Genomic DNA, 27886 nt, shown 5'->3' with positions numbered 1-27886 from the left:
GCACTATTTTCAGCACATAGTTCTTATCCAGAATGATCATGTCCAACTCTCTTTATCATAGTTGTCCTTTCTGTATTCAAATTGCCTTTCCCCCAGAACATGAAGTGGCAACCAAATGTGAACCAATCTTCCTGGCCCTTGTTTCTACTGTTCTTGGGTACTAGTCTCATATATATTTTTATATCTCACAAATGAGTGCAATCATTCTATGTCTGTCCCTCTGCTTCTGACTCAATTAACTCAGCATGGTACTCTCCATATCCATCCACTTATAAGCAATTTTTGCTTTATTTTTCCAAACAGCTTTATAGTATTCCATTGTGTAGATGTACATTTCAAGGAGTTTAGAATAATTATAAATCACAGGAGTTCAAGTAAGCAAAACTGGATATTAGCCCTGCAATAAAAATGTCCCACAAAGTTATCCATTGAAAGAGGCCTCCACCTCTTTGAGTCTTTATTGATTTTGACTCGCCTTTGTTAAAGATTATCACTATTGCTGCATAATTAATCTGTTATTGAATTAGGTTTTTTTTTGGTTTCAGAATGCATGTTCATCTTGTTTATACTAGCTAACCAATAACACAATTTTATCTCGACCCCCCAAAAATGGCTTCAATAACTTTATTTAAAAAACTATATAGCTCAAATTTTGTATATAGGAATTTTCAAAGAAGCAAACGTTTTTGTGGGGAACATATGCCTTGAGGTTGGGAATTGTATATCATTAATCTATATAGATATGTTAGAGCAAGATGGTGTAGAAACTGGCTCATTCCTCTACCGGGATTTAAGTTTGCAAATTGTATATGTGAATAGTTTTTAAATTTGATCACTTGCTATCCCTTTACTCATTAATTTGCTCGAGTGGGTGCCGGTAATGTCTCTATTCATCCCTGCTGTGTGCTAGCATAGCCCAATGGCATCTGCTCATTCTAGGAACACAAAGAGCCTCAAACCGATCGTTCAGGGTCTTGATGAAGAAATCTGACCATCTTGTAGGTGGGTGGCCAAGCAATATTTTGACATCATCCCGTGGAATCCAGTCGGTAATGGCTCTGGTCCAGTGGTAGTCTCTAAATCTCATTACATGTCCAGTCCATCTGATTTTCGATGCCTTGGCAAATGAGACAGCATCCCTGATTCTTAAGCGTTGATGGAGTTCAGAACTCCGGATTCTTTCTCTCATTTGAGTGAAGTGTGATATTCTAAGCATAGCTCTTTTGATTCTTCTTTGAGAGACCCGAATAGCATTCTCATCCTGTGTTCATAGAACCCAGGTCTCTGAGGTATATGTTAATGCAGGAAGAACAGTGGAATCGAAGACATATGGGTGGAATCGAAGAGATATGCTTGGAGCTGGAGGTTCTTCGTCCTCTTAGTTATTTCTTCAAAGCTTTTGAAGGCCTTCCAAGCCGCTCTCATCCTCCTGCGCAACTCTGGTGCCGGGTCATTCATCATGTTGACTTCTCGACCTAGGTACACATAACTGTTACATTCAGAAATGTTCATTCAATTGAGAGTGAATGGAACATCGGGAACAAGACTGTTTCTCATGAACAATCTCTTTGTGAGATTCAGCTGTAATCCAACCTTTCAACACTAACTTGATGAAGTCGGTCAGCATTTGTGCTGCTTGGCTGATGTTTGGTGTTATTAGAACGATGTCATCAGCAAATTAGAGGTGGTGTAGTTGCCAACTATCTATCTTCACTCCTATTTCTTCCCATTCCAGTCGTCACATGAGGTTCTCGAGGGTGGCACTAAAGAGTTTCGGTGAAATGGTATAACCCTGCCGAACCCCTCTCTTGACATCAATGATCACTTCTTTGTAGAATGGTGAGATCCTGGTAGTGAATCCGTAATTCAGCTCACGATGGATCCTGATGTATTGAGTTTGAATGCCCTGATTGACTATGGCTTCGATGACTGCTTCCATCTCAACAGAATCAACGGCCTGATCAATGAATGTTAGACAGAGTGACATCTTGAACTCCTGAGAAACCTCAATGATCTTGGTTATCATGTGGATATGGTTGATGGTGCTGAATCCTTTTCGGAACCCAGCTTGTTTGCATGGTTGTTCTTCATCTGTTGTTCTGCCAATCCTATTTAGGATGACTCGAGTGAACAGCTTGTAGATGACAGACAATAGGCAGATCGGGCAATTGTTGCCAATGTTGTGGAAGTCTCCCTTCTTGTATAGTAGTACAGTCCTGCTGGTTTTCCATCGGGAAACCTTGGAACCTTGCAATCAGACAGGTAGCGTGTGAAGAGCCGAGCCAGTGTATTGATGAGTACTGACGGTAGGTTCTTCAGGTGTTCATGTCTGACCTTGTCTGAGCCAGGTGCTCTTGCTCTTTGTTTCTTTACCAATGAGATGGCGTGTAGGATTTCGGAAGGGAGAATGTTGGGAATGACATATTCATCCTGTGGAATTTGGTATGTGGGCAAGTGGACATGGCTATTAAAGAGATCCGAGTACAAGTAATAAATAATCTTCTCCATTGCCCTTCTGGAAGATGTGATAGATCCATCAGGATGTCAGAGGACAGTCTAAATTTCTAAACAAAGGAGGTAAATTATCATGGCTTAATACTAGGGAAGTAGTTCTGCTCTTTAGTTAAATTTTGTGGAAGAGAAATGGAAGGCTATCCTGTATTCATCTACAGAACAGTAAGTGAATCTTTGTCTACTGAGGATTATGATTTTCCTTCTGGGTATTTAGAAAAACAATCCTGGAGAGAGAAGAAAAATATTGACTATATGTTGGTGGCACCTGTCAGAGTAGTTACTTTCACTATGACTTTTATAAATTTTGAATCCTTTAATTATTCAGAATACTTGAATGTATACCAAATAGAATGGTATCTCAAATCTAATCCCTCATTTGTTTCCCAACAGGTTCTCTAACTCTTAGAACTCATCATGTTCAAGATTCCAAAATGGGATTTGTAATCAATGCCATCTATTCCATGGCCTACGGGCTACACAACATGCAGCTGTCCCTCTGTCCTGGCTATGCGGGACTGTGTGATGCAATGAAGCCAATTGATGGACGGAAACTTTTGGATTCCTTGATGAAAACTAATTTTACTGGAGTTTCTGGAGATATGATCCTATTTGATGAAAATGGAGACTCCCCAGGAAGGTATTGATACAATCATACTGAAAACAATAACCTGGACAGCATTAATCACTTTGTCCTGGGATGTCACATGGGGTTTTTTTCTTTGCTTTTATTTAGGTTTCCTGGTCTTGTTTGGCTAGTTTTGAAATTACAAAGAGCAAACAGAGAAGGAGACACTGTGTTCTATGACCAGCAAACTAATGACGATGATGTATAAAGCGTGCTATTGGTATCAACTGGTATTTCAGATACAGGAGTCCCACATTATTATAGATGATCAAAGACCTAGTAGCCCTCTGCTCCTGTTCCTCATGTTATCCCATACATGAATTCTTGTATTGACAGCTGTTTAATTATCTAAAAATTGTTTTATGTATCAAAAATATATTATGAAACTAAATTACTTATTATATTCTATCTGGGTAAGTTCCTCCATTCACAAGCCTGAATCACCCTTTGTGCACTAGTGAAGGGATCGGTATTGGAACAGTATATGCCTCAAACTTGATAATAAATATTCTTGTAAGTTTTTAATTCATGATGATTCAATTAAAAAAGGGGAAACAGGAAGAAGAAATAAATAACCAGTTTTTGAAATTTCTGAAATTTCACCTTGACTATTTATGTAAAAGAGACTGAGAAATACCAACATACTTAGGTCAGACTACAGGGAAAGTCATTAAGTACTTGAAATCTATCAGAGTTCACATTTATTTCATAGTCCAAATGCTTAAGTGACTCTGGACATGTGTGACTTTATTTCACTGGGACTAATGCAATTGTAATTATACTCTAAGTAATTGTAGGGCTGGACCTTTATTCTACCTGAATCAGAACAGCCAGTGTCACTTGGCTTCCCACTTTTAAATCCTAATTATTCATTCAGCAACAGCTTATCTTTGTCGTCTGTGCTAGGAGAGGATCTTTACATTCTGTTTGCAACTCACCGTGCCAAGAAATGTCCTCTATAGTGCCCCCATGATTCTTATTTCATGTGCCCACGCATTGTAGCAGCTACCTTACTTCCACATCCCTCAACTGAGCTGCAGCTTGCCCCTTATGCAGCTGATACCGTCTCACATGGTGGGTATTTGACATGAAAGCTAGTTCCAAGACACGCAATCAAAAAGGAAGACTATATTTTCTGATATATTCTTGTAAAATTTTCCTCCAGTGCGATGTTTGTTAAGGTGAATTTTAACTGATGACATCCCAATTTTAAGTCATTCAAAATGCTAAGGGAGGCATTTTTTCTAGGACCAAGGAAAACTTTATATTACGTATATATGTTAAGATTTGTAGTTTTATTTTTATGAACCACTTATTTGTTTTAATGATTACTGATTTCATGCTTTCAATTTCATACTTCTTTTTATGTTGGGGATCAAACTGTTGTCAAGTTTTTATGCTTTTAGATCAAAAAGCTCTTCTGAAGCTCAGGTTAAGGACTATTCTCTGATATATGCATATCTGCACATGGATTTTATTTTTTCTCCTCTGAGCTTTCCTAGAGCACTGACAAGACTGATGACTGAAACTCTGCCAAGTCAAATAGTTTTCCTGTCCTGTGCCCCAAGCCAGTTTTACAAACCAGATGATATAGGGATGCTCAAAAACTCCAGTTCTATTAATTATGCTTAATGGAGGCATTTTAGGACACTCATACATATCCTCTTTAAAAATATGAATCTACTTAAGACTGAGATTAAATGTATTGTCTCTAAAGGACATTATGACATTTTTCAAAGAATTTCTGGGAATTAACGATTGTTAAAAAATTCCATACATTTTTAAGGTTGAATATTACATTGACTTATTAATGAATCATCAAAATCAACCTCTAATGGAATGAACCAGCCTCATTAAAAATGTGAGTTTTAGATGTTTTTTCCACTAATCCAGTTATATTTGCAAATAATTTAAACAATATTTAAATGTGAGTTTTCTGAATCAAATGATAAACTAGTCCTCTATGATTTAACTAATATTATCATCATGGGAAACTTATTTTCTTTTATGGTTGAACTTTCATAGATTAATGCATACAAAAGTTAAATTTCTTCATCCAAGACATTGCCAATTAAATGATGGAGTCCATGTCCTAATTTTTTATATGAACAACTTTTTATTTTTTTAAAATTTTTATTAGTGAGACATCATGAGGTACAGTTGTAGACTTACAAATTTTTGTGCTTGGGTTTCAATTATACAATGATCAAATACCCATCCCTCCACCAGTGCCCATTTCCCACCACCACGGATCCCAGTATCCCTCCCACCCCCCATCCCACACTGCCTCTGTGACAGGGCATTCCCCTCTGTTCTCTCTCTCCTTTTGGGTGTTGTGGTTTGCAAAAGAGGCACTGAGTGGCAATCATGTTTGGTCTATAGTCTACTTTCAGCATGCTTCTCCCACCTGGGAGGATCCTCCCAACACCCTTTATTTGGTGCCCCCTTCTCTATCTGAGCTCCCTTTTCCCCTAGCATGTCCTAATTTAATCTTCTTGGCTTAACACCTAGCCATGTACAACTAATCAACAGGGATCAATCCTATTACATCATTTTCTAAGAAATGTATTTATCGGCATGATGTAAAAAAAAGGTGTAGCTCTGCTAGATAAAAGACATTACAAACTGGGGTGGTTAGGGTTCCCTTAAAAATTTAACAAAGAAAATGAAAGTGATCTTTAGTAGGAAATCTGCCATTTGTGGCGGAGGTTGGGGGGAAGACAGGACAGGGAGAAGGCAACAACTGTGATAGAGGAGGTGTTCCACTGGAAGGAGGAGGTGGTGCTGAAAGGTAGCAAAGTGGTCTGAATGGAGCCCTGTTAGTAACAATACTGTAGCCATAGTCCAAAAACCCATTTAACAGTTACTCTCAGAGAGACAGATTGGTGGGTGAGAAGCAACTGGGTAGCAGGGAGCACTGATGGATGAAAGTGCATAGTGGTGAAGGGATTTATGACTGAAACGCAATCATGAATAACTTCGTAATTTCCTAATGACTAAAATATTTTTTAAAAGAAATTAGTCATAAGAAGAGCCCACATAGAGGAAAGTGGGAGAGATGGCAGCTCACTCAGACTCACTCACTTCTGGGTTTATAAGAGTAAATTTTAACATTGTTTTTAAACCCACACATCAAATTAGACTACTTTCAATCCACAAGTCTTTTGTTTTGAGGCCACACCTGGCTATGCTCTGCACCCAAGAATAACTCCTGATGTGTCTCCAAGGACCATATGGGTGCTGGGGATCAAACGTGTAGGCAAAATGCAAAGCAAATACCCCACTCTCTGTGCAATCAAGTGAGCTCCCACAGTTCTTCAGTGAAATGCTTGATGCCTGTCAGATTAGAATTCTTAACCTTACAGAAGGTTATAGCGCAATGGAATGTCCCCAGCATGTTGTGGAGAATTAACTCCTTCACCAATGCGTTAATATTTCTGTAGAAAACATATAAATATCGCACTAAGAATGATAGGTGGACTATAAATAGCTTAATGACAATGAGGATCAGGCTCTCCTTCTCAGTTAATTAACATTAGGTCGTGTTTTATTGCCAACAGCACTATGATCACAGATTTACAGATAATTAATATGGACCTTTACTATTAACCCAATAGTATAGATCACAGCCGGGCAAACTAAGGTCTGGGATCAGCTTTAATCTGCTGTCTCTTTTTGCAAATATATTGTTTAAACAAAGTGCCACTTATTTATTTAGATTCTGTCTATGGCTGTTTTCACACTGCATAAACACCACTGAATAGTCTCAACAGAGATCATCTGAAAAAGCTTGAAATATTTATTGTCTGTCCCTTTAAAGCACAATCTCCTTGGCTCCATGATGTTAAGATTCAACCAGGAATTGCGGTGCAAAAAGGCTTCACTGCTCTCTTGACTGTAGCTGAGCAGAGGCAGTTCAAGGTGGCTACTCTGGGTGCCACTCAGACAAAAAGTCCTGGTGATTCAATACAATGAGCCAAGGGTGTGGTGCTGCTCTGGCCCTACAGGGCTGTTTCCAGGGCTGTAAATGGTGGTGTGTGATGGTACCTGGGCCTGTAGGGCAATATTGAATAGGGTTTTTTTTTTGTGGTGATGAGAGATTATGGTGCTAGCATTTTATTTCAGGTTCATACAATTAAGCTATGTCCTTCGTCCTATAATTGACTTTCTAAAGCAAAAACTTTAACAACTTGCTACATGTATGGAGATATATTTTTTCCAATATAATGTAAATAAAGGGAGCTTAGAATTACACAATTTTTTGTATTTTATAATGTCACATAACACTAACTTAAGTTGATAGAGATAAATTAAGGATATATATCAAATCTTTGAGGGCTGGAGTGATAGCGCAGTGGTAGGGCGTTTGCCTTGCACGCAGTCAACATGGCCGACCTGAGTTCGATTCCTCCGCCCCTCTCGGAGAGCCCGGCAAGCTGCCGAGAGTATCTCGCCCGCACGGCAGAGCCTGGCAAGCTCCTCATGACATATTCGATATGCCAGACACAGTACAACAAAGTCTCCAATGGAGACGTTACTGGGCCCGCTCGAGCAAATGGATGAACAACGGGAGGGCCTTACTTACTTACTTATATATCAAATCTTTGAGACATAAAAAATTTAATATAAGATCGATGGTTGAAAAGCCAACTGAAAAATACTGGGGAAAAATTACTTATTCAAAATGATAAAGTATAAAAAGAGTATCAATTTAACAAAAATAAACACCTGGCAAACAAAAAGCAAAGCTAGAACATTAGAAGTTTGAAAGCATTAAGCTGATTTACACAATGACAAATTTAGTTTTGATCATGGAAGGACCTTAAAAAAACAGTCATAGGTTTTTTGGGATAAAACTGAATTTTAGAGAGGAAAAACAGGTATTTTACGAGCAGCACCATCAATTAGTAACCGAACAAGGACAGAGAACAATTTAAGCACAATCACCAAATGAGGAAAAAATTGATTTCTTTTTATGTTTTTCATGTTGCACTTTAAATGTCTCTATTTATTTAATGAAAAGTCTTTCTCTATCAGAATTAAAGGTTTAAAGATTTATCAACCAAGTTTACTGGTCTCCCTTTAATATAAGTTTATATTTTCAGAAATATTTTCCTGCATGGATCAATATCTATTCAGTAATTTTTGCTTCTTTAAAAGTAAAACCTTTTCTGAAAGCACCTTGGCATTAGAACTATACAGTGAGTGAGTTTTTAGGGCCATATAAATCTAATAATCTCCACAATTCCATCCTCAAAATAAAGATGAAATTCTCCTAAGTGCTTCTCCCACTTTGGTAAAGAAAATCTCATTTTCTTCTGAGAAAACAGATATAACTGTCATGGTTATGACCATTTAGAAAGTTCTTTGCTTCTGTTCAGTTAGGTCTTACCTTCATTTAGATTCTATTATGTTCAAAAATAATGTTTGTTGGACTATAATATATATGGCCATTTGTTTATTTATTTATTTATTTATTTACTGTTGACTATAAAGCCAGTGCTGGAGCTATAGCACAGCGGTAGGGCATTTGCCTTGCGCACAGCAGACCTACAGAGCTGGGTTCTATTTCTCCGCCCCTCTTGGAGAGCCCAGCAAGCTACTGAGAGCATCTTGCCCGCATGGCAAATCCTGGCAAGCTCCCTGTGACATATTCAATATGCCAAACACAGTAACAAGTCTCACAATGGAGACGTTACTGGGTCTGCTCGAGCAAATCGATGAACAATGGGAAGACAGTGCTACAGAGCTACCCTGCAGTGCTCTGGGCTTATGCCTGACTCTGAATTCAGGTATCCCTCCTGCTGGGGTTCAGGGGGTGCTGGGATCAAATCTTAGAAAACTTAATTCAATGGAAATGAGTTACCTTCTATACTATTGCTCTAGCCCCTCTATAAGCCACTTTACAAAATTAAGTATAATTTAATTACAAATTGTAGGTAATTAATAAAAAAAATGTTGGGAGTCAGAGAAGAGGGTAGAAAGGATTAACTAAGTTACTATTTATGTGGACATAGAGGTATGGGAATGAAATTAAAGGAATAGAATGTTGTAGAAATGAGTATGTGTAGTGTGTGTGTGTGTATGACAGGGGTCAAATGAGATATAGATAAAGACAGAGAGACAATTAATTATTTAGTTATTGACAGTTGTAGTTCCCACCCTCAAAATAAACTACAAGTCTCCTAAGGAGAACATTGCTTCTCCCACTTCGGTAAGGAGAATCTCATTTTTTTCTGAGAAAATATGTACAATTGTCATGGTTATGACCATTATATGTTTTTAATAGTTGCCTAAAATTTAAGTATGACTAAATTTCAAACATTCAGTTTATCTCACTTTTGGTGAAAAATAAAATATATATTATAGCTCTGAAAATTGAATAACAGTTACAATCATTCATGATTTCTCATTTTAAAGTACTCTTTCCATGATTTTCATTTTTATTTTAAATTAAATTTTGGTATAACACTTTATGTTTTTTCATGCAGGCGAGATATTCTCAGAAGCTTGCCAGGCTTTGCGAGAGGGGCGGAGAAATCGAACTCGTTGGCCACGTTGGTTGGCTGCGTGCAAGGCGAATGCCCTACCCATTGTGCTATCGCTCCAGCTCCAGTTTGATTCCTTTGCCCCTCCCGGAGAGCCCCGGCAAGCTACCGAGAGTATCTGGCCCACATGGCAAAGACTGGCAAGCTACCCATGACGTATTCGATATGCCAAACACAATAATAAGAAGTCTGAAAATGGAGACGTTACTGGGCCCACTCGAGCAAAATCAATGAACAATGGGAGGACAGGGACAGGGAAAGGACTTTATTTTTTATTGACTGAGGTTCCATGATTTACCAGATTATTAATGGTGGTTTCTCATGCTACAATGAGTTTCTAATGTTACACTTTCTTTTTTTTTTAATTTTTATTAGTGAAACACCATGAGGTACAGTTGTAGACTTACAATTTGTTGTGCTTGGGTTTTGATTATACAATGATCAAATACCCATCCCTCCACCAGTGCCCATTTTCCACCACCATGGATCCCAGTAACCCTCCCACCCCCATTGCCCCCATCCCACCCAGCCTCTGTAGCAGAGCATTCCCTTTTGTTCTCTCTCCTTTTGGGTTTTCTGGTCTGCAAAAGAGGCATTGAGTGGTAATCATGTTCGGTCCATAGTTTACTTTCAACATGCATCTCCCCTCCTGGAGGATCTTCAAACACCCTTTATTTGGTGCTCCCTTCTCTATCTGAGCTGCGCTTTCCCCTAGAATGTCCGGCTGGCCTCTAAGGCATGGAGTAATCCTCCTGGTACTGATCTCGGCTATTCTTGGGCATTAATCTCCTATTTTGTTACTTTATGTTCCCCAGATGAATGCAATCTTTTTATGCCTATCACTTTCACTGCCGTATCACTAATGATTGTATCTCTCTATTTGAATTGTAAGATATAATTACTAAAATCTGACAGGATAAATCCAAAGTGGATATTTGGCATATATAAGTCAATTAAAACAAGTTGATTAATTTGAACAAAAATTAAGGCTTAGTTTTTCTTGAAATTACTTCTCTATCAGATATAACAATTTTTATTCTTGAGTCTCAATCATTAAGTTTGAGCTAGACCTTGTCACAGTTAAGAACTGGAAGAAATGGGTTGGGGGCTTATTCTGGAAAGAAATGATACAGTCAGGTCTCTGTTAAGAAGGCAGCTCCCTCCAATGCTCATCGACACTTGCTCATGTCTTGGGAACTCATAAATCTGAGGTGGTCCACTGCATATATATGAAAGCTTCTTATCTCAGGGCTCTGTGTGTTTGCACCTTGACTCATTCATTACATGCTGAGTCATGTGGGCACACTGACAGCGGAGAAAGATGAAAAACTTTTTTTCTTCTTTTTTTTTGTATCTTGCGGATGCATAGTTTTGATCTAGAAGTGGAATTTAGACAGTTATTCCAAATTAGTAATGACTAAAAAGCTACAATGAACAGCTAATATAAATAAATAATGATTCAGTTTTCTTAAAAAGCTGTAACAACACAAAATATCACTGGAAGTGAAACTCTGAATGGTAATATTTTGCAATGTAGCTGCAAGGTATTGGTGTGAAATATGTTCTTAGCATTTCTTTACTAAGCACTGATCTGAGTGTAATACTGGACTCTTAAACTTGAATGCTGAATTTCTTCTTTCCAGGTAACTAGATATGCTAAACACGTGAAAGGTTCCTAGTGCCAATCCTGTAAATCCTGGTAACCTAAAGCATATGAGAACACCAAATACCGTTGGTAGTGTTGTTCACAAAAACTTAGATCAGAAAATTATTTTTAAAATTCCCGGGGACATTTTCTTATATATAAGAAAAACGCTACAAATTAGCACCCTAGCTTTTCCCACTTTTTATCTCAATCCATGTGCTCAAAAACAGGAATAATAGCTACTACTGAAAGCAAAGATTTTACAAAGTCCTAGTAACTCCCTGCATTGAACTATTTCATATTCTAGGAAACAGAGCAATGGTACAGTGGGTAGGACAGCCTTGATGCGGCTGACCTAGGTTCGATCCCTGATATCCCATATGGCTCCCTCAGCCCGCCAGGAGTAATTTTTTTCTTTTTGGGTCACACCCAGGGATGCCATGGGGCCATTCCTGGCTCTGTACTCAGGAGTCACTCCTGGTGGTCCTTGGGGGGCCATATGGGATGCTGGGGATCAAACCCAGGTCGGCTGCATGCAAGGCAAACACCCTACCCGCTGTGCTATTGCTCCGGCCCCATGGAGTAATTTTTGAGTTTAGAGACAGGAATGATCCCTGAACCCAACCAAGCCTGTAGCCCCAAAACAAGAAAATTAAAATTAAAAAATGAATAAGATAAAGGTAAAGGCCCTCCCGTTGTTCATCGATTTGCTCGAGCGGGCCCAGTAACATCTCCATTGGAGACTTTGTTGTTACTGTGTCTGGCATATCCAATACTCTCGGTAGCTTGCCAGGCTCTCCGAGAGGGGCGGAGGAATCGAACTCGGGTCGGCCACGTTGGCTGCGTGCCAGGCAAACGCCCTACCGCTGAATAAAATATTTGCATTTGAGTCACCATGATTTACAATATTGTTAATGTTAGTGTTTCAGGCATGCGATGTCCCAGTGCCACAAGATCCACCATTGTCTCTGGCCTTCCCTTCAACACAGCTCTCTTCCAGTCTCCCTGCCAGGGTATGCTCCGCTCCCAGCAGTTTTCAGAAGATGAGGTGCTTCAGGAACTAATTTCTGACTGACCTTAAACATCTGTCTTGCGGGGCCAAAGTGATACTACAGCTGTAGGGTATCTGCCTTGCTGCAATGACCTGGGATCAATCCCATTGGTCCCAGAGTATGCTAGGAGTAGTTCCAATGCTCAGAGCCAGAAGTAATCTCAGAGCATCTCCAGGTGTGTCCCCAAAACCAAAATTAGAATAAAATAAACATCCCTTTTGAAAATATCTTTATACCTTGAATTTAGCCATGCATAGAGGATAAAGTAAGAAAGATTAAACCAGGTCTTTTCCCAGGATAAAAGATTACAAAAATTTCTCACTTGGTTAGAAAACGAAAATTTAACAATTTACTTGAGTACAGATGAAAACCTTTCTACTGTTTTTAGAAGCCCAACAGTGTACTTTTAAACCTCTTGAAGTTATTTCAAAATTGCCTTTCATCCTGCTAAGGTCAAGTCACCTTCTCACATGGAACGATTTTCTATTTCAGGTGTAAGATTAAAAGTGGGATAAAAATGGGGGGTTCTGAAGACAAAGTGAAATAGCAGACAGGTTATTCTAAGTGGACTGTCATGGAAAATTCCAGTCTCACTAAAATGATAGTAAATATATTTTGTAGGGAATGAAATGTATTACATTTTATGGTGAAACATTTTTATTCTTAGTAAAGTGATTACATATTTTATTCTTAAGGTATGAAATAATGAATTTCAAGGAAATGGGAAAAGATTATTTTGATTATATCAATGTTGGAAGCTGGGACAATGGAGAATTAAAAATGGATGATGATGAAGTATGGTCCAAGAAAAACCACATTATCAGATCTGTCTGTAGTGAGCCCTGTGAGAAAGGTCAGATAAAGGTAAGGATAGAAGCTTCTTTAATTGTTTTGTAAATTCAAAAGCAGTTATTATTTATTTATTTAGATGCTTGGTTATCCTTTACATTATAAGTTTATGATTAGATATTGGGTTTTTATCTCATTAATTTTATATAAATTTTATTGCAGTTGTCTTAGTAGTTGCAATGTCTCAACCAATTAATGAGTCATTTCTGCCTTACATTTTCACTCATGCAAGTCTTTAGGAATGCTTTTCTGAAATAAACATCACAGATAGAGTAGAAAGCACATTGATATCCAACTAACTTAACATGTATCTAACAAACACTTCCTAATGTAACCGTTGATATAAATGGGTCAAAATTATGTAATAATTTAATTATGTAATAATTTAATTCTACAAGATTTATCTAAATGCAGCAAAACTTTATGATCACCAGCATCCTGTAATGGTGATATGTTCATTAAGAAATAAATGAGCTAATAATTTTATACAAGATATACCTTTTGAATAAAGTACCAGGCATTGGATTGATGAGAAGCAAGGCTGAAGATATGCTAATAATTAACTTATGAAAAAGTTGAATATGTTAACAAAGAAAGATTATGGAATGCCAAAGCATTCAGAGTAAATAAATGTGCATTGAGCAAAACACTGGAGACCACGACTCTGAAAGCATACGAAAGGAAGGAAACGCAGGTTGGCAACACCAACAGCTAGTGGCTAAGATCACAGTCGCACGCAAGGCTGGCCAGTGCAAGACAAAGGCTGAAGGAAACACTCAGTGATTGAGGTTGGCCCTTCACTGAGGGTCACTGGAAACAGGTCTTGCCATATTGAATAGAGCTGTAATTGAGCAATGATAAGTGTTGTGGAAAGTAGATAAGGGGAGGGAGACCTATTAGTTTGAGAGCAATGGAAAGATAATTTTAGGCTGAATTACTCTAAAAAGTAAGAGCTAAATACACTTACAATAAGTAAAAGACAAAGAAAGGATAACAATATAATGAAAATTAAACGAATATCTATTGGGGTTCACTGTTACTGGTAAATGGTGTCAAAATAACTTCTTTCTCAAATAGTCACTGTGGTAACAGTATGTCTCAGGCAGTCTGACCCCTGGACTTGGGACAGATGACTTTTTTCTATTCATGATGATCACTTCTACATTTTAGTGCACATTTGAGGTTTTTGTTCATTGATGATTAAGATTGATGACAAAATACTTTACTGTAAGCTGTGAAATATTCCAAGAGGAATTCTGAAGATTCAGCAAGCACAATACTCAAAGAAATAAACACATAAGAATAAACCTGATGAATGCCCTAATAGCTAAAAAATTATGCAGGCTTTGTTATGGTATACAGTGAGAGTTGAAAAACTGCAGCCCACAGGACTAATTTAAGTTTCTATAGTTTACAGTTTTATTGTTCTATTGATTTACAAAAATATAGCCATACTTATTTGTTTATGTATTTTTACGGCTACCTTTATGCTACAATAGTTAGTAACTAGTAGTTAGCACCTTTAACAGACTATTATTCAACTTGTAGTGGAAAGAACATTTTCCAGAGGAAAAATTCCAGAGGAAAAAAAATTTTACTTATAGAAATGCACAGATTTCAGAGAAATTTCAGTTATATACACAAATATAACTATAAGTGTTCTAATTTACAAATGGACACAGACAGACATTTCAATATAGGTATAAAAGGTTAATTATCCAAGTAATTCATTTAATAAAATAGTTTCCCTTATCACCAAAACAATTTTATTATGTTGGACTGGCCATTTAGATTAAGGCTACTTAAATTTATACTTTACCTTAATTTCTTTAATTTTAAAAAGAAAATATTAATACTCATAACTATTCATAAAGTTAGAATATTTAATAATTTACTACCTCTGATGACATTTTAAAGAATTTCTGTAAAAGCACTTTCTGATTTTAAAAGTAATATATTTGAATAAAATATTGATGGATATTAATCTATGCAAAAATTAACCAACATTAAAAATAATTTCCTTAGGTGATCCGGAAGGGAGAAGTGAGCTGTTGTTGGACCTGTACACCCTGTAAAGAGAATGAGTATGTCTTTGACGAGTACACCTGCAAGGCATGCCAGCTGGGATCCTGGCCCACTGACGACCTCACAGGTACATGCATCACAATATTTCTTAGGTACACCTCCAAAAATCAACTGAGAAGGGACACAGACATAGGGGAAGGGTCACATCTCCAAATATATTTTCTCATCTTCTGGGTATTGTTATGCAACCAAAGAATTCCTTTAAAGAACTGAAGCCTTTCCATTGCCTGGGCTAACCACAGATATTCTTTGAAAGACCTTCACACCCTTACCCCAGCTTGACCAGAATTTTAGTTTGGCTCTCTCATCTCATCCTTATAGCCCCCAAATGTCCCTAAGTGGGTTCTAAATAACTGTGTCACTTGAGATGGAGAGATGACTTTTAGCTAGAAAGACATTAACGTATGTTACGATATGCTTAAGAGGAATACAGTCACAGAGAATTGGAATTTGTCTAAAATTCCTTGTTTTTCTAAGGACTTAGAGTTTTTCTTAAACAAACTCCAACTAGCAGATTTTCAAATATTGGCAACAACAGGGCAAGATATATCTGTCTGTTTTATTTGGCTGTTTTCGCTTGAGTGTTTTTTCTTCCAAAATGTTAAGAAATATGTCATTGTGTTCTCACTATTTTAAAGTTTTACAACATAAAAATACAGTATGCTTTTGTATTTTCATATTAATGATATTTAATTTTTACAACATGGAAATACAATATATTTCCTTATAATTTAATAAATATTTATTAAATGCATAGCACGTCTGTTGACCTACTACTAAAATAAAAATGCGCAAATTTCACCAGCCATTTTCCCCTTTCCCACTTACTATGGAATTACCATGGTTCGGATGTTTCTCTCTTTTCCCCCAAATTTTCTTAAAGCAGCATGAGTTACAAAGCTATCCATAGTTGGGGTTTTGACATAGTGTTACATCAGCAGTTCCACCCTCCCTCCTCAGTGCAAGCTGCCATATTAACAAACTTATCTTTTACCTTTGGTCATTAACATTTGGATCTCGTGACTTCAGTGTTGTTGAGTCTGTGATTGGGATATTTAGCTCTGCCATTCCTGTCACCAGTGACATGCCTGAATCCCCTTGGCCCCAAGCCCCATTGTATTTCATCTACATTTTCTCCCCTTCCCCTTCACTTGACTTCTTTCCTTCTCCATGGTATCTGGGACCAAGGGTGATCTTGGCACCCCACCCTCTTAAAACAATGGATTTCCTTATTAAACTACTCTAAATACTGCGTTTAAGTGTTATTGTCTTCTGTTCTTCTGCCTCACTCCATTTAACATCATATCTCCCAGTACCATTCATGTTGCAGTGAATTGCACGGTTCTTTATTCCTTACAACTGTATAGAATTCCATTTTGTGTATATACCATATCTTCATGATCCATTTAACTGTTGTTGAACATGTAGGTTAATTCTTAATCTTAGCTATTGTACTGAGATCTTCCATGAATAATGGTGTGCACACATCCTTTTGAATAAATGTTTTTGTGTCCTGAGTGTAGATACCCCAAAGTAGAATTACTGGATTACATAGTAGCTCAATTTTAGGTTTATTGAGAACCCTCCGTACTATTTTCCGTAGGGGTTGAACCTGACAGCATTACCAACAGCAGTAGATGAGAGTTCCTTTTTCACCACAACCCTGCCAACACATATTTGTCCTATTATTTTTGATATGCCACATTCTAACTGATGTGATATGGTGTCTTGTTGCTGTCTCAATTTGGACTTCCCTCTAATAAGTGACGGTGAGCAGTTTTTCATGCTCCTGTTGTCTTCCTTGAACAAGTCCCTGTTATTTTTCTTTTCCCCATTTTTGTTAAGGTATTGGTATTTTTTATTGCTGATAGTTGTTAGTACTTTATATATCCTGACTATCAAGCCTTTATTTAATTTGTTAACCACAAATATTTCTCCCATTCAGTACACAATCTTTTATCTTTAGCCCAAGATTCTTTTGCCATGCAGAAACTCTTTAATTTGATATAGTACTATTTGTTTTGGTTTACTTTTGATTCTGTCACCTCTCTCAATGGCACAATAACACTAATTACAGCCTTAAGTTCCAGATGTAGGAGCGTTCTGCCTATATTTTTCTTAATGTACTTTATAAATCCAGGTCTGGTCTCGAGGTCTTGTTTCACTTTAAATTGACTTTTGTATAAGGTGTGAGATATAGATCCAGCTTTAATTTTTTAGATGTTATAATCCAATTTTTGCATGTGATAACATCATTTGTTATCAATTTATTGAAGAAGCTGTCTGTACTCTCTATTTCATGCTCTCAGCACCTTTGCCAAACACTGCCTAACTATATATGTGGGGAGTTGTCCTTAAATATTTGATTCTTATCCATTGTCAGAATTTATCCTTATTCCAATATCATGCTGCTTTAATCACTTTGGTTTTACAGTCTGGGTGAAAGATAATGCAATACCTCCCAGGTTCCTATTTTTCAATATGATTTTGGCTCTTTGGAGTTTTGTATGATTCTATACAAACTTTATTATGGAGTGTTCTAAGTCCTTGAAGAATGTCTGAATTTGGGTAGGTATTTCATTGAATCTATACAGTAGTTTAGGTAAGATATTAGGTTTGACAATTATGATTCTTCCAATCCAAGACTATAGAATAATTTTCCATTTTCTAAAGTCTTTATCTTTGTTTCTTAAGTGTTTTGAAGGTTTGATAGTATACATATCTCACCTCTTTCCATAAGTTGATTCCTAGGTACTTGAAATTCTTGGACACTATATTGAAAGGAACAGATTCTTTGAAATCTTTATACTTAGATTCATTATTTGTATGTAATTATGAAATTGATTTTTATGTTTCACTTTGCATTTGGCCACTTTGTTGTATTGGTTTATTGTTTCTAGGAAGTTTTGTTTTTCTTTGGACTCTTTTGGATCGTCTATGTATAGTATCATCTCATCTGCAAATAGAGATGATCTGACTTCTTTTCCAATTTTGACCCCTATGGTTTCCTTTTCTTGCTTTATTGCTACTGGTAAGACTTCTAATAAAATGTTGAATAAGAGTGGAGACAGTGGACATTCTTACCTTGTACCTGATTTCAGGGGGACTGTTTTTAGCTTTTAACCATTATGAATAACATTTGCTCTATGTTTGTTATACATACTCTTCATAACTTCAGAAGATTCTTTCCCTCTTATTTTGTTTGTGGTTTTTATCATAAGTTGATGTTGGATTTTGTCTAAAGTTTTCTTTTATTCATTGATATAATACTTTTATCATATTTTATTAGATTTTTATCTTTTTTTACTGATGTAGTATACCATGTTAATTGATTTCTGTATATTGAACTATCCTTGCAGCATTGGGATAGATTTATCCACTTGATATGATTTTTTTATGTGCTGTTGAATTCAACTTGGTAAGATTTTGTAGAGAATGTTGACATTGATGTCTATTAAGGACACTGATGTCTATTAAGAGCATTGATCTGCAGATTTCTCTCTCTCTTTTCGCTCAGTTTTTTAAAATTTATTTTTGTTTTTAAATTTTATTTTATTTTTATAAAGCTGTTCACTATAATTGACTATTCAGTATTCCAACACCAATCGCACCACCATTACATATTCTCACCACCATATTTCAAATTATTCCACCCCAATCCCTAAGATCTGCCCTTAAAGCAGAACATAGTAATCTATTTTGTATTTCTTGTTCTGAGTAATCTGCTAAAGATGATCCAAAAAATTTCCTTACAGGAAAGTGAATGAAAATTGCTATATCATTCTGGAGCCCTTAAGCCTTTGTATAGAGTATCTCGTATACACTCTATGTCTCCAGGAATTCTAAGTTTTTAAATAGTGTGATACAGCTATAATTAAATTTTTAACTGGATGGTGACTAGGGTCTGGAGGCATATTTGTGGCACGTTGCTGTCTTCCTCTTCCAAGGTTTATTTCTGAATCTCTGGATCATGGCTATTAATGAGTCTAAAAGGCACCAGAGGCAGTTTGTGGGCCTGACTGCCAGGCTTCTGGATGCTCAGGGAGATGGAAGGAGGTCACCGATTCCCAGTTCCATGTGAGCCTGAAGATTTCAGTCACAAGTCCTGAATATCTGGATATTTCAGCAGATTCACTCATGGATGAGGTCCAACTGAGACTGTGGAGATTGGCATTGGTGGCGATTGAGTTCTGGAGGTTTTCGGGGCTCTTTGGGGGCAGGTGAGCTGTCAGGCTCTTTGTGGACATGAGATGGTACTTATCCAGCCTCTCCTGCTTGGCCCAAATGAGACAGTCTGGAGCACAGCCTGGTGGAATCTCTGCGGCCTGTTGCTTTCTTCCTTTTCAGAGGTTTATTTGTGAATCTGATTATTTCACTTTAAAAAATCTCTCTGTCTTCTTTGGGTATCAGGTTAATGTTGGATTTGTATAAGGTAATAGGAAGATTTTCTATTTCTTTGATATTTTGGAAAAGCTTGTGGATTAATGCCGGAAAGTCTCCCTGAATATTGGAAAGAACTCATAAATTATCCCCATCTGGACCAGGACTCTAGTTTGAGAGAGATTCTTCATACTGTTTAAATTCCCTTGGTCATGTTTGGCCTGTTAAGGCTATTTCCTCTTCGTTCAGTTTTGGGAAATAACATGTTTTTAAGAATCTGTCAGCTTCTCCTAGATTCTCCAATATCACTGAGTAAAAATGTTCATAGAACTCTCTCACTGTGTCTTGGATTTTTGAGGTCCCTGTTTAATTTCTCCCCTTTAATTTCCTATCCTATGTATTTGAATACTTTCCCTTTTATTTCTTGTGAGTCTAGCCAAAGTTTGGTTGTCTATATTATTTATTCTTAAGTTATCAAAACAAACAACAACAACAAAAAGAACAATTTCTGGAGCTGTGAGTGACAAACTTGACTCAGTGGAAAGGTTTTTTTCCTGGAGAAGAGCAAGTTGACAGTGTTTGACACAGACTTGAATGTGTTCTGTACACCTAGCTGCTAATGTCACAGGTCAGGTGAGCAGTTGGCATGGTTTTCTGAGTGAGTTACACTTAATCTCCCCCAACTAATAACTCATAAGATCCACAAATTGGCCTTTTATACGGAACTCTCACCTGGGCAGTCTGGGTGTCCCAACTATATTAATTCAAAAGTACATTAGCTCCGACTCCAATTAAGACTCTTCCCAAACCCATAAAAGTAATGGTGAGCACAAGAAACAATACAATCATAATCAAAAGGTAATAGTGAGCACAAGAAACAATACAATCATAATCAAAAGGTAATAGTGAGCACAAGAAACAATACAACCATAATCAAAAAGTAACAGTAAGTTCAAGCAAAATAACACATTTACTGAATCAGTAGTAGAATCTCCACACAAATACATGGGAGAACCAATTTATAAAGGAATATACTTGTCGAGAAAAGAAGAGACCACCACCCACCTAACTTCCCCAGAGTCCTCACTGGTAGTGAGGCAGGATGCTAGTAGTATATTGGAAAGAACCACCTCCGGGCTACCACAGGTACCATGAAACAGCAGAGAACCCCACCATGAAGAGGGGGTGAAAATAGGTGCCCTAAAGTCTCAAGAAGGAATACCTGCATATGTAATCTATCTTATAAAAAATTCAGAGATGAATCAGTGAAAATGCTTAATGATCTCAAAGGAACAGTGAAATATACATCCTATAAAATAAAGGAGGATAGGAGAACTACAATAGAAGTAACAGTCAAAAGGCAGTTTGATGAAAAAAGAATAAAAAAACTCAGACCTCTATTTAACATCATGCACAAAAGTCAGGTCAAATGGATTAAAGACCTCAACATCAGACCTAAATTCAGAAGATACATGGATGAAATTGTAGGCAGAACCCTCCATGACACAGAAGCTAAAGGCTTCTTCAAAGATGAAACACCATTGACCAATCAAGTGGAAGCAAAAAATGGAACTACCTTAAGCTAAGAAATTTCTGTGCTTTAAAAGAAATAGTGACCAACATACAAAGACAGCCTACATAATGGGAGAAATTATTTACCCAATACCCTTCTAATTAGGAGTCAATACCAAAGATATGCAAGGCACTAGTAAAACTTTACAAGAAAAAACAAACAACCCCATCAAAATGGGGAGGAGAAATGAAGAGATACTTCCTCAAAGAAGAAATAGAAATAGTCATAAGGTGTATGCAAAACTTCTGCAAATCACTAATCATCAGGGAGATACAAATCAAAACAACAAAGAAATGTTATCTTGTGCCACAGAAACTGACACACATAAAAATGAACAAGAACAATCAATGATAGAGCCAATGTGGGGAGAGAGGGAGTCTCGTTCATGGTGGGAGAAAATGCAGACTGGCCCAGCCTTTTTTGAAAAACAATATGGAATCCCTAAAAAGACAACCCAAGTGCCTGTGAATGGATAAAGGAACTATTGTACGACTATACAATGGAATACTGTGTCACCACAAGGAAAACAGAAATCATGAAATTTGCTTAATAAAAGAATGGACACGGAAATATCACGCTGAGTGAAACTTGTCAGAAACTTGTCAGAAAAAGTCGGATAGACATAGAATGACTGCACTCATTTATGGAATATATATATATATATATATATATATATATATATATATGTATGTATGTATCACGGTCATGGTCCTCCCGTTGTTCATCGATTTGCTCGAGCGGGACCTGTAACATCTCCATTATGACAGTTGTTACTGTGTTTGGCATATCGAATATGTCACGGGTAGCTTGCCAGGCTTTGCCATGTGGGCGAGTACTCTCGGTAGCTTGCCGGGCTCTCCGAGAGGGGCGGAGGAATTGAACTCGGGTCAGCCATGTTGGCCGCTTGCAAGGCAAATGACCTACCCACTGTGCTAGCTCTCTAGCCCATATATATATATATATATATATATATATATATATATATATAGAGAGAGAGAGAGAGAGAGAGAGAGAGAGAGACTAATACTCAAGTTGTCTGGAGGACTGGTCCGTGGTTTAAAGTTTGTCACAATTGTATGTAGTGAGGGTGGGGACAGAGGTCAGTTAAGATGGAGAAAGTACCTCTATGATAACAATCATTGGAAATGATCACTCTGAACAAGAACTGAGTGCTAAGAGTAGGTAAAGGGATATACGTGATAACCTTTTAGTATCTATATTGTGACCTCTTATTGTCCAGTTCTCGCTCTCGGAGAACCCAGCAGGCTACCGAGAGTATCTTGCCCGCATATATGCCTGACTGGGAACACCCGTAAAAGAGATTAGAGGCTGCCCCAAAAGCCTCTATCCCTCTCGGAATGCCCGGAAAGCTACCGAGAGTATCCTGCCCGCACTGCAGAGCCTGGAAAGCTACCTGTAGCCTACTCGATATGCCAAAAACAGTAACAATGATGGTCCTCATTCCCTGACCCTGAAAGAGATGCCAATATGCCATCGGGCTACACTAGCACATGGCAGGAACGAATGAAAATGGTACTGGAACCCACTTGAGCAAATAGATGAACAACAGGGTGATAGTGATAGTGATTGCAAACCAAAAGGAGAGAAAGAGGAGAGATGGAGAGAGACATATACACATACACACACACACAGACACACACATACACAAGGAGGGTATGGAGTTAGAGAGAGGAGAGGAGATGACAGCAGAGGGGAGTGGAGGGCAGGGAAGGGGAGGAGAGGGAAGAGGATGGGAGGAGAGGAAAAGTATCTGCTATAGAAGCAGGTTGGGGTGGGTGGATAGATATTGGGGACATAGGTGGTGGGAAATGTACACTGATGAAGGGAAGGGTGTGGCAACACTGAATAACTGAAACCAAATCACAACTTTGTAACTGTGTATCTAATACTAATTTAATTAAAAAATAATTTCTTGTTTCATAGATTTTTTTTGCATTTCTTTCTTAGTTTCCATATCATTGATTTCTCCTCTGGTTTTTATTATTAACTTCCTTCTTCTGGTCTTGGGATTCATTTATTTATTGTTTTCCAAATGTTTTAATCATGTCACTGTCACTGTCCTCCTGTTGTTCATCGATTTGCTCAAGCGGGCCCAGTAACATCTTCATTGTGAGACTTGTTGTTACTGTGTTTGGTATATCTATCGAATATGTCACAGGTAGCTTGCCAGGCTCTGCCATGCAGTTGAATCATTTATTAGCACATTATTCAATCTCCATTCGTGAGTTTCTCCAAATATTTGTTATGATTAATTTCTATCCCTGTGGCTTTGTGGTCTGATAGGGTAGTTGGAATTGATTACTCTGAACAGGAACTAAGTTTGTTTGAGGGCAAGACCCAGCCACACTCAGGACTAACTCCTAGCTCTGTATTCAATAACCACCCTTGTGCTCCTCAGGGTCCATATGGGAACCTGGGGATGAAACCTGGGGATGCTGCATGCAAGGTAAACGCCCTAAGCTTCACCCTGACCATGTTGATATGAATTTTATTTCTGTTAATTTACATATGTTTGTCTTATGGTCTAATGTGAACTATCTTGGAGAATATTCCATGTGCACTAGAGAATAATGTGTATTTGACTTTTTGAGGATATAAGGGCATATATATATATTTATATATATATATATCCACTAGTCCCCACTCTTTCTTCATTTAGTGCTCTTATGGCTTTACTTACATTCTGTTTAATTGATTTTTCCAGTGGTGACAATGGAGTGTTGAAATCCCCCACTTCTATTATTGTTTTTCAGTCCATATGTTTCTTTAGGTTTGAAAACAAAAGCCTTGTAAACTTTTCTGATCCTATATTTGGTGCATATATATTAATTAATTGATTAAAGTTAGTACTACTTGGTCTATTTTTCCCCACCAATAATTAATATCCTTCCTTATCTCTAGTTACTTTCTTTGGATTGAATGCTGCTTGGTCTGTTATATGAATGCCTGTACTAGCTTTTTTCTGTTTACCATTGACTTATATGATTGTTTTCTATCATCTCACTCTGAGCCTATTTCCATCTTATAATTTTTAGATGTGTTTTGTATAAGCAGCAAATTGATGGATGTTCCTGAGCCATTCCATCACTCTCTGTCTTTTCATGGGACAGTTCAGTCCATTGATGTTCAGAGAACTTAGTGATATAAAGGACTGTGTTCACACTTTACTATGTAGAGTTGTTGTCACTGCAATTGGCTATTTGGTTTATGTAAATAGTATTTCAGTATTTCACTCAGGGTTAGTTTAGTTATAAAAATGCTGTCAGCTCTTGCTTATCTGAGAGTATTTTTTATTCTTCCCTCCCATCTAACAAAGTTTTTCAGGTTAGTGTATTGAAAGCTTTTTTTCAGTGAGTATTTGAATATGTTATTCTACTCCCTTTTCTCCTGAACCGTTTAAAATGAGAGATCTGTTGTGATTCTAATGTTGTCCCCTTATATTTAAGGTTTCCCTTATCTCTAGCATCTTAAAGAAGACTATCTTTCTTTGGATTGTGCCTTTTTAAAAATTTAAAAATTTTTAAAAATGTGTTTATTTGGTGTGGGGGCTACACTCGGCCCACAGTGCTCAGGGTTACCTCCTGGTTCTGTGCTCAGAGCTCACCCCAAACGGTGCCTGGGTTACCGTATGCTGTGCAGGAGATCTGGACCAGCGTTGGCCACATGCAAGATGAGTGTTCTAATATCTGCTCCATCTATTGCATGTCCCTTGAGATCTATTAGAAGCGTCTTCAGATTACCAAAACAGAAGTAGGCACTGAGTACTGCTGGTTGAGTTCCCAAAACAGAAACAAAAACAGGTACAGATATGGATTTGTATATAACTCTGTTTGTTGTCTGTACAACAAATTGCAGTTTTGAGAGGTCTGGCAAATAGAAATTGAGAAATAAGTTAAATGGCTTCTACAGGTGACAACTGCAGGCAAGAAATGTGGTATCAAAGGCTAACGGGAGATGTAAAAGATCCAAGACATACCCTGCAAAAAAAAACCTGGAAGGCATATTCATGACTTGACTATAGTGGATATCTAAGTTACTGAATTTTCTGCCTTGAATTGTGAAATAATAAATGCATTCTTTGATAAATGGTCAATAGTTTTGTTTTAGTAAAGATTATTGTGGGATATCTTGGGAACTTTCAAGAGGTGAGTGTATCATTTTTTAACTAAAGCCTTATTTTATGACTGAAAATGTTGTCAGAATTGGAAAACAAAAATTTCTTTCCAAGAAGTTTGTGATCTGCCGGAACAATCATCTCTAAGTAGGTAACAACAGTGTACTTCATGCTATAGAATAAGAATGGATACCGTATTGTGAAAAAAATAACGAAGTAATTTTGGTAACTATTTTACTGTTGAAGCATAACCTTAGAGCTCACTTAAAAATGTTAATATGATTATAGGTAAAAGAGCAGTGGTTGCCATGCATTTAGCTGATCTGGGTTCAAGTCCCAGCATCCCATCTGGTTCCCTGACACCTCCAGGAGTATTTCCTGAGTGCAGGGCCAGGAACAAACCCTGAACATTACTGGATGTGGCCCACCAAAACAAGAATAAATGTAAAGTGAATCTGATCAATTATAAAAAGTGTGCAGCAGCATCAAGGATTGCCCTCCTGTCTCCAGTGTATTTTCTAAATTGAATTGCACTACCAAGCTATGATAATTAAAACTTGATGGCACTATAATAAACCAATAGACCAATAAGACAGAATTAAGAGTCTTGTGTTAAACACACACACACACACACACATTCATATGAGTTTCAAGAGATGGGGATGGAGAGATAGCACAGCCAGTAAGGTGTCTGCCTTACAGATGACTGACCTGAGTCGAGTCAGACTGATCTTCCTGCCATCCCATATGGTCCCTAAGCACTGCCATGAGTAATTCCTGAGTGCAGAGCCAGGAATAACTCTGAGCATCGCCAAGTGTAGCCCAAAAAATAAACAAAAGAGTTCAAGAGATTTTAATTATATATATGTATATTTTACATATATATATACATGCAGTGATTGCAATTTGAGACAAATATAAACTATTAAGTGTGAATTTTAGAAAAATCTATTCCAAACTCTCCTACTCATTAAAATCTTTCATAGTTTAAAATACTTCGCTCATATTACTTGAATTAGGTGAATACTAAAATATTTAATTAAATACAATTCAAAGTCAAAGTCGTGGGACTGTAGCAAAAATAGAGTGGATGGGATGCCTGTTTGCCTTGCAAGTGGCTCACCCATATTCAGTCTTTGGGACTCCATATTGTCCTGTAAGGCCTGCCAGGATGGTCCCTGAGCACAGAGCATGGTCAGGTGTGACCTTTCAAATAAAAGCCAAAATAGAGAATAACAAAAGGAAGACAAAGAAAGAATATTGAACATATTGGTAGTTTGATCTATGATGTATAGTGGAAATAAAGAGTAAGATGTTTGATGAACACTTAAATTCAACAAAGGTAGGTAATTGTTCCCCAGGGGAAGATAATAATTGATTTAAGAGAGGAAAATACGAGTACAGTTAGTAGAAAGGAACAATTTGTGCTAGGCACTCAGAATTCCCTAAAACTTATGCAAAGGCAACTTTTTGCTGTACACTATTCCTACTCATAGATCCGTCAAATGTCACTTTAGGGGGCAATTTTAATTTCATGCTGAATTTAAGATGAGGTAACGGTAGATGACCTTTGGTTCCTCAATCCAAAGCCAAACAAGAAAGTCAAGAAAACACTTCCCACTTCCAGGTGGTTCTGCCAGTCTGGTAACCTTTCAGGAAACCCAAATACAAGGAACAAGTAGAAATAATGGGGTTCTTAAGAAGTGACTCAGTGAGAAACTATGACAAGGAAGTTAAAATAACGTTCTGCTTCTCACTCAGTGAAAATATATCTTTACTTATTTTAACCGATAGAGATATTATGAAGATAAATGAATAAATAAAGTAAAATAACTTTAAATACATATAAAGTAAATGTATTTAGCTGTTGTAAGGCGGGGAAGGATAGTGAATTCAACATTTTAATGTCAATAGAAACATTCCTAGGAAGTTCTTTCTGTTCCCAGAGTTACCTAATTGTTTTTATTTATTTATTTATTTATTTATTTATTTATTTATTTTTTGCTTTTTGGGTCACACAGGGGTTACTCCTGGCCCTGCACTCAGGAATTACTCCTGGCGGTGCTCAGGGGACCGTATGGGATGCTGGTAATTGAACCCTGGTCGGCAAATGCCCTATCCGCTGTGCTATCACTCCAGCCCCAACCTAATTGTTTTGAAGGTTGGAACTTTTGTATCGTTAGTTAAAAGTGAGAGAAAAAAAAAGGGTTAAACAAACAGGAGTTGGGAATCTGGGAGAAAGGAAGTTTGAGCTCCCAGGGGGCTGTTCCAATGACAAGTTTTAAAATGCAGTATTTGAGTTCTTTTTTTTCTCATAAATGATTCTTTCCTTGTTTCTGTTTTTCCCACATTGATTGGTACTTATGTTTTCTTAGCTTGTTTGTTTATCTTTGAACAAATGCACTACAAAAACATTTATTGATTGCTTCTGATAATAATTGCTTCTGATTAAATAATTCTAAATATCTTGAGAATATTTT

The 27886-nt window shown here is 37.3% G+C and overlaps 1 protein-coding gene across 2 annotated transcripts in view; it reads left to right on the top strand.

The window, feature by feature from the left end:
* The window catches only part of GRM5 (glutamate metabotropic receptor 5), a 607899-nt gene that overhangs the window by 488215 nt on the left and 91798 nt on the right, over window positions 1-27886 (top strand). For both annotated transcript variants that reach the window (XM_056114524.1, XM_056114523.1), the window contains exons 4-6: window positions 2905-3151; window positions 13080-13248; window positions 15259-15385. In XM_056114524.1, the coding sequence (XP_055970499.1) occupies window positions 2905-3151; window positions 13080-13248; window positions 15259-15385 (543 nt within the window). The remainder of the gene's footprint in view (window positions 1-2904; window positions 3152-13079; window positions 13249-15258; window positions 15386-27886) is intronic.

The sequence above is a fragment of the Sorex fumeus genome, unplaced genomic scaffold, assembly GCF_029834395.1.
Source record: "Sorex fumeus unplaced genomic scaffold, SorFum_2.1 ptg000026l, whole genome shotgun sequence".
Lineage (NCBI taxonomy): Eukaryota > Metazoa > Chordata > Mammalia > Eulipotyphla > Soricidae > Sorex > Sorex fumeus.
Note: the sequence above shows the minus strand (reverse complement) of the source record. Positions and strands in the feature narration are given on the sequence as shown.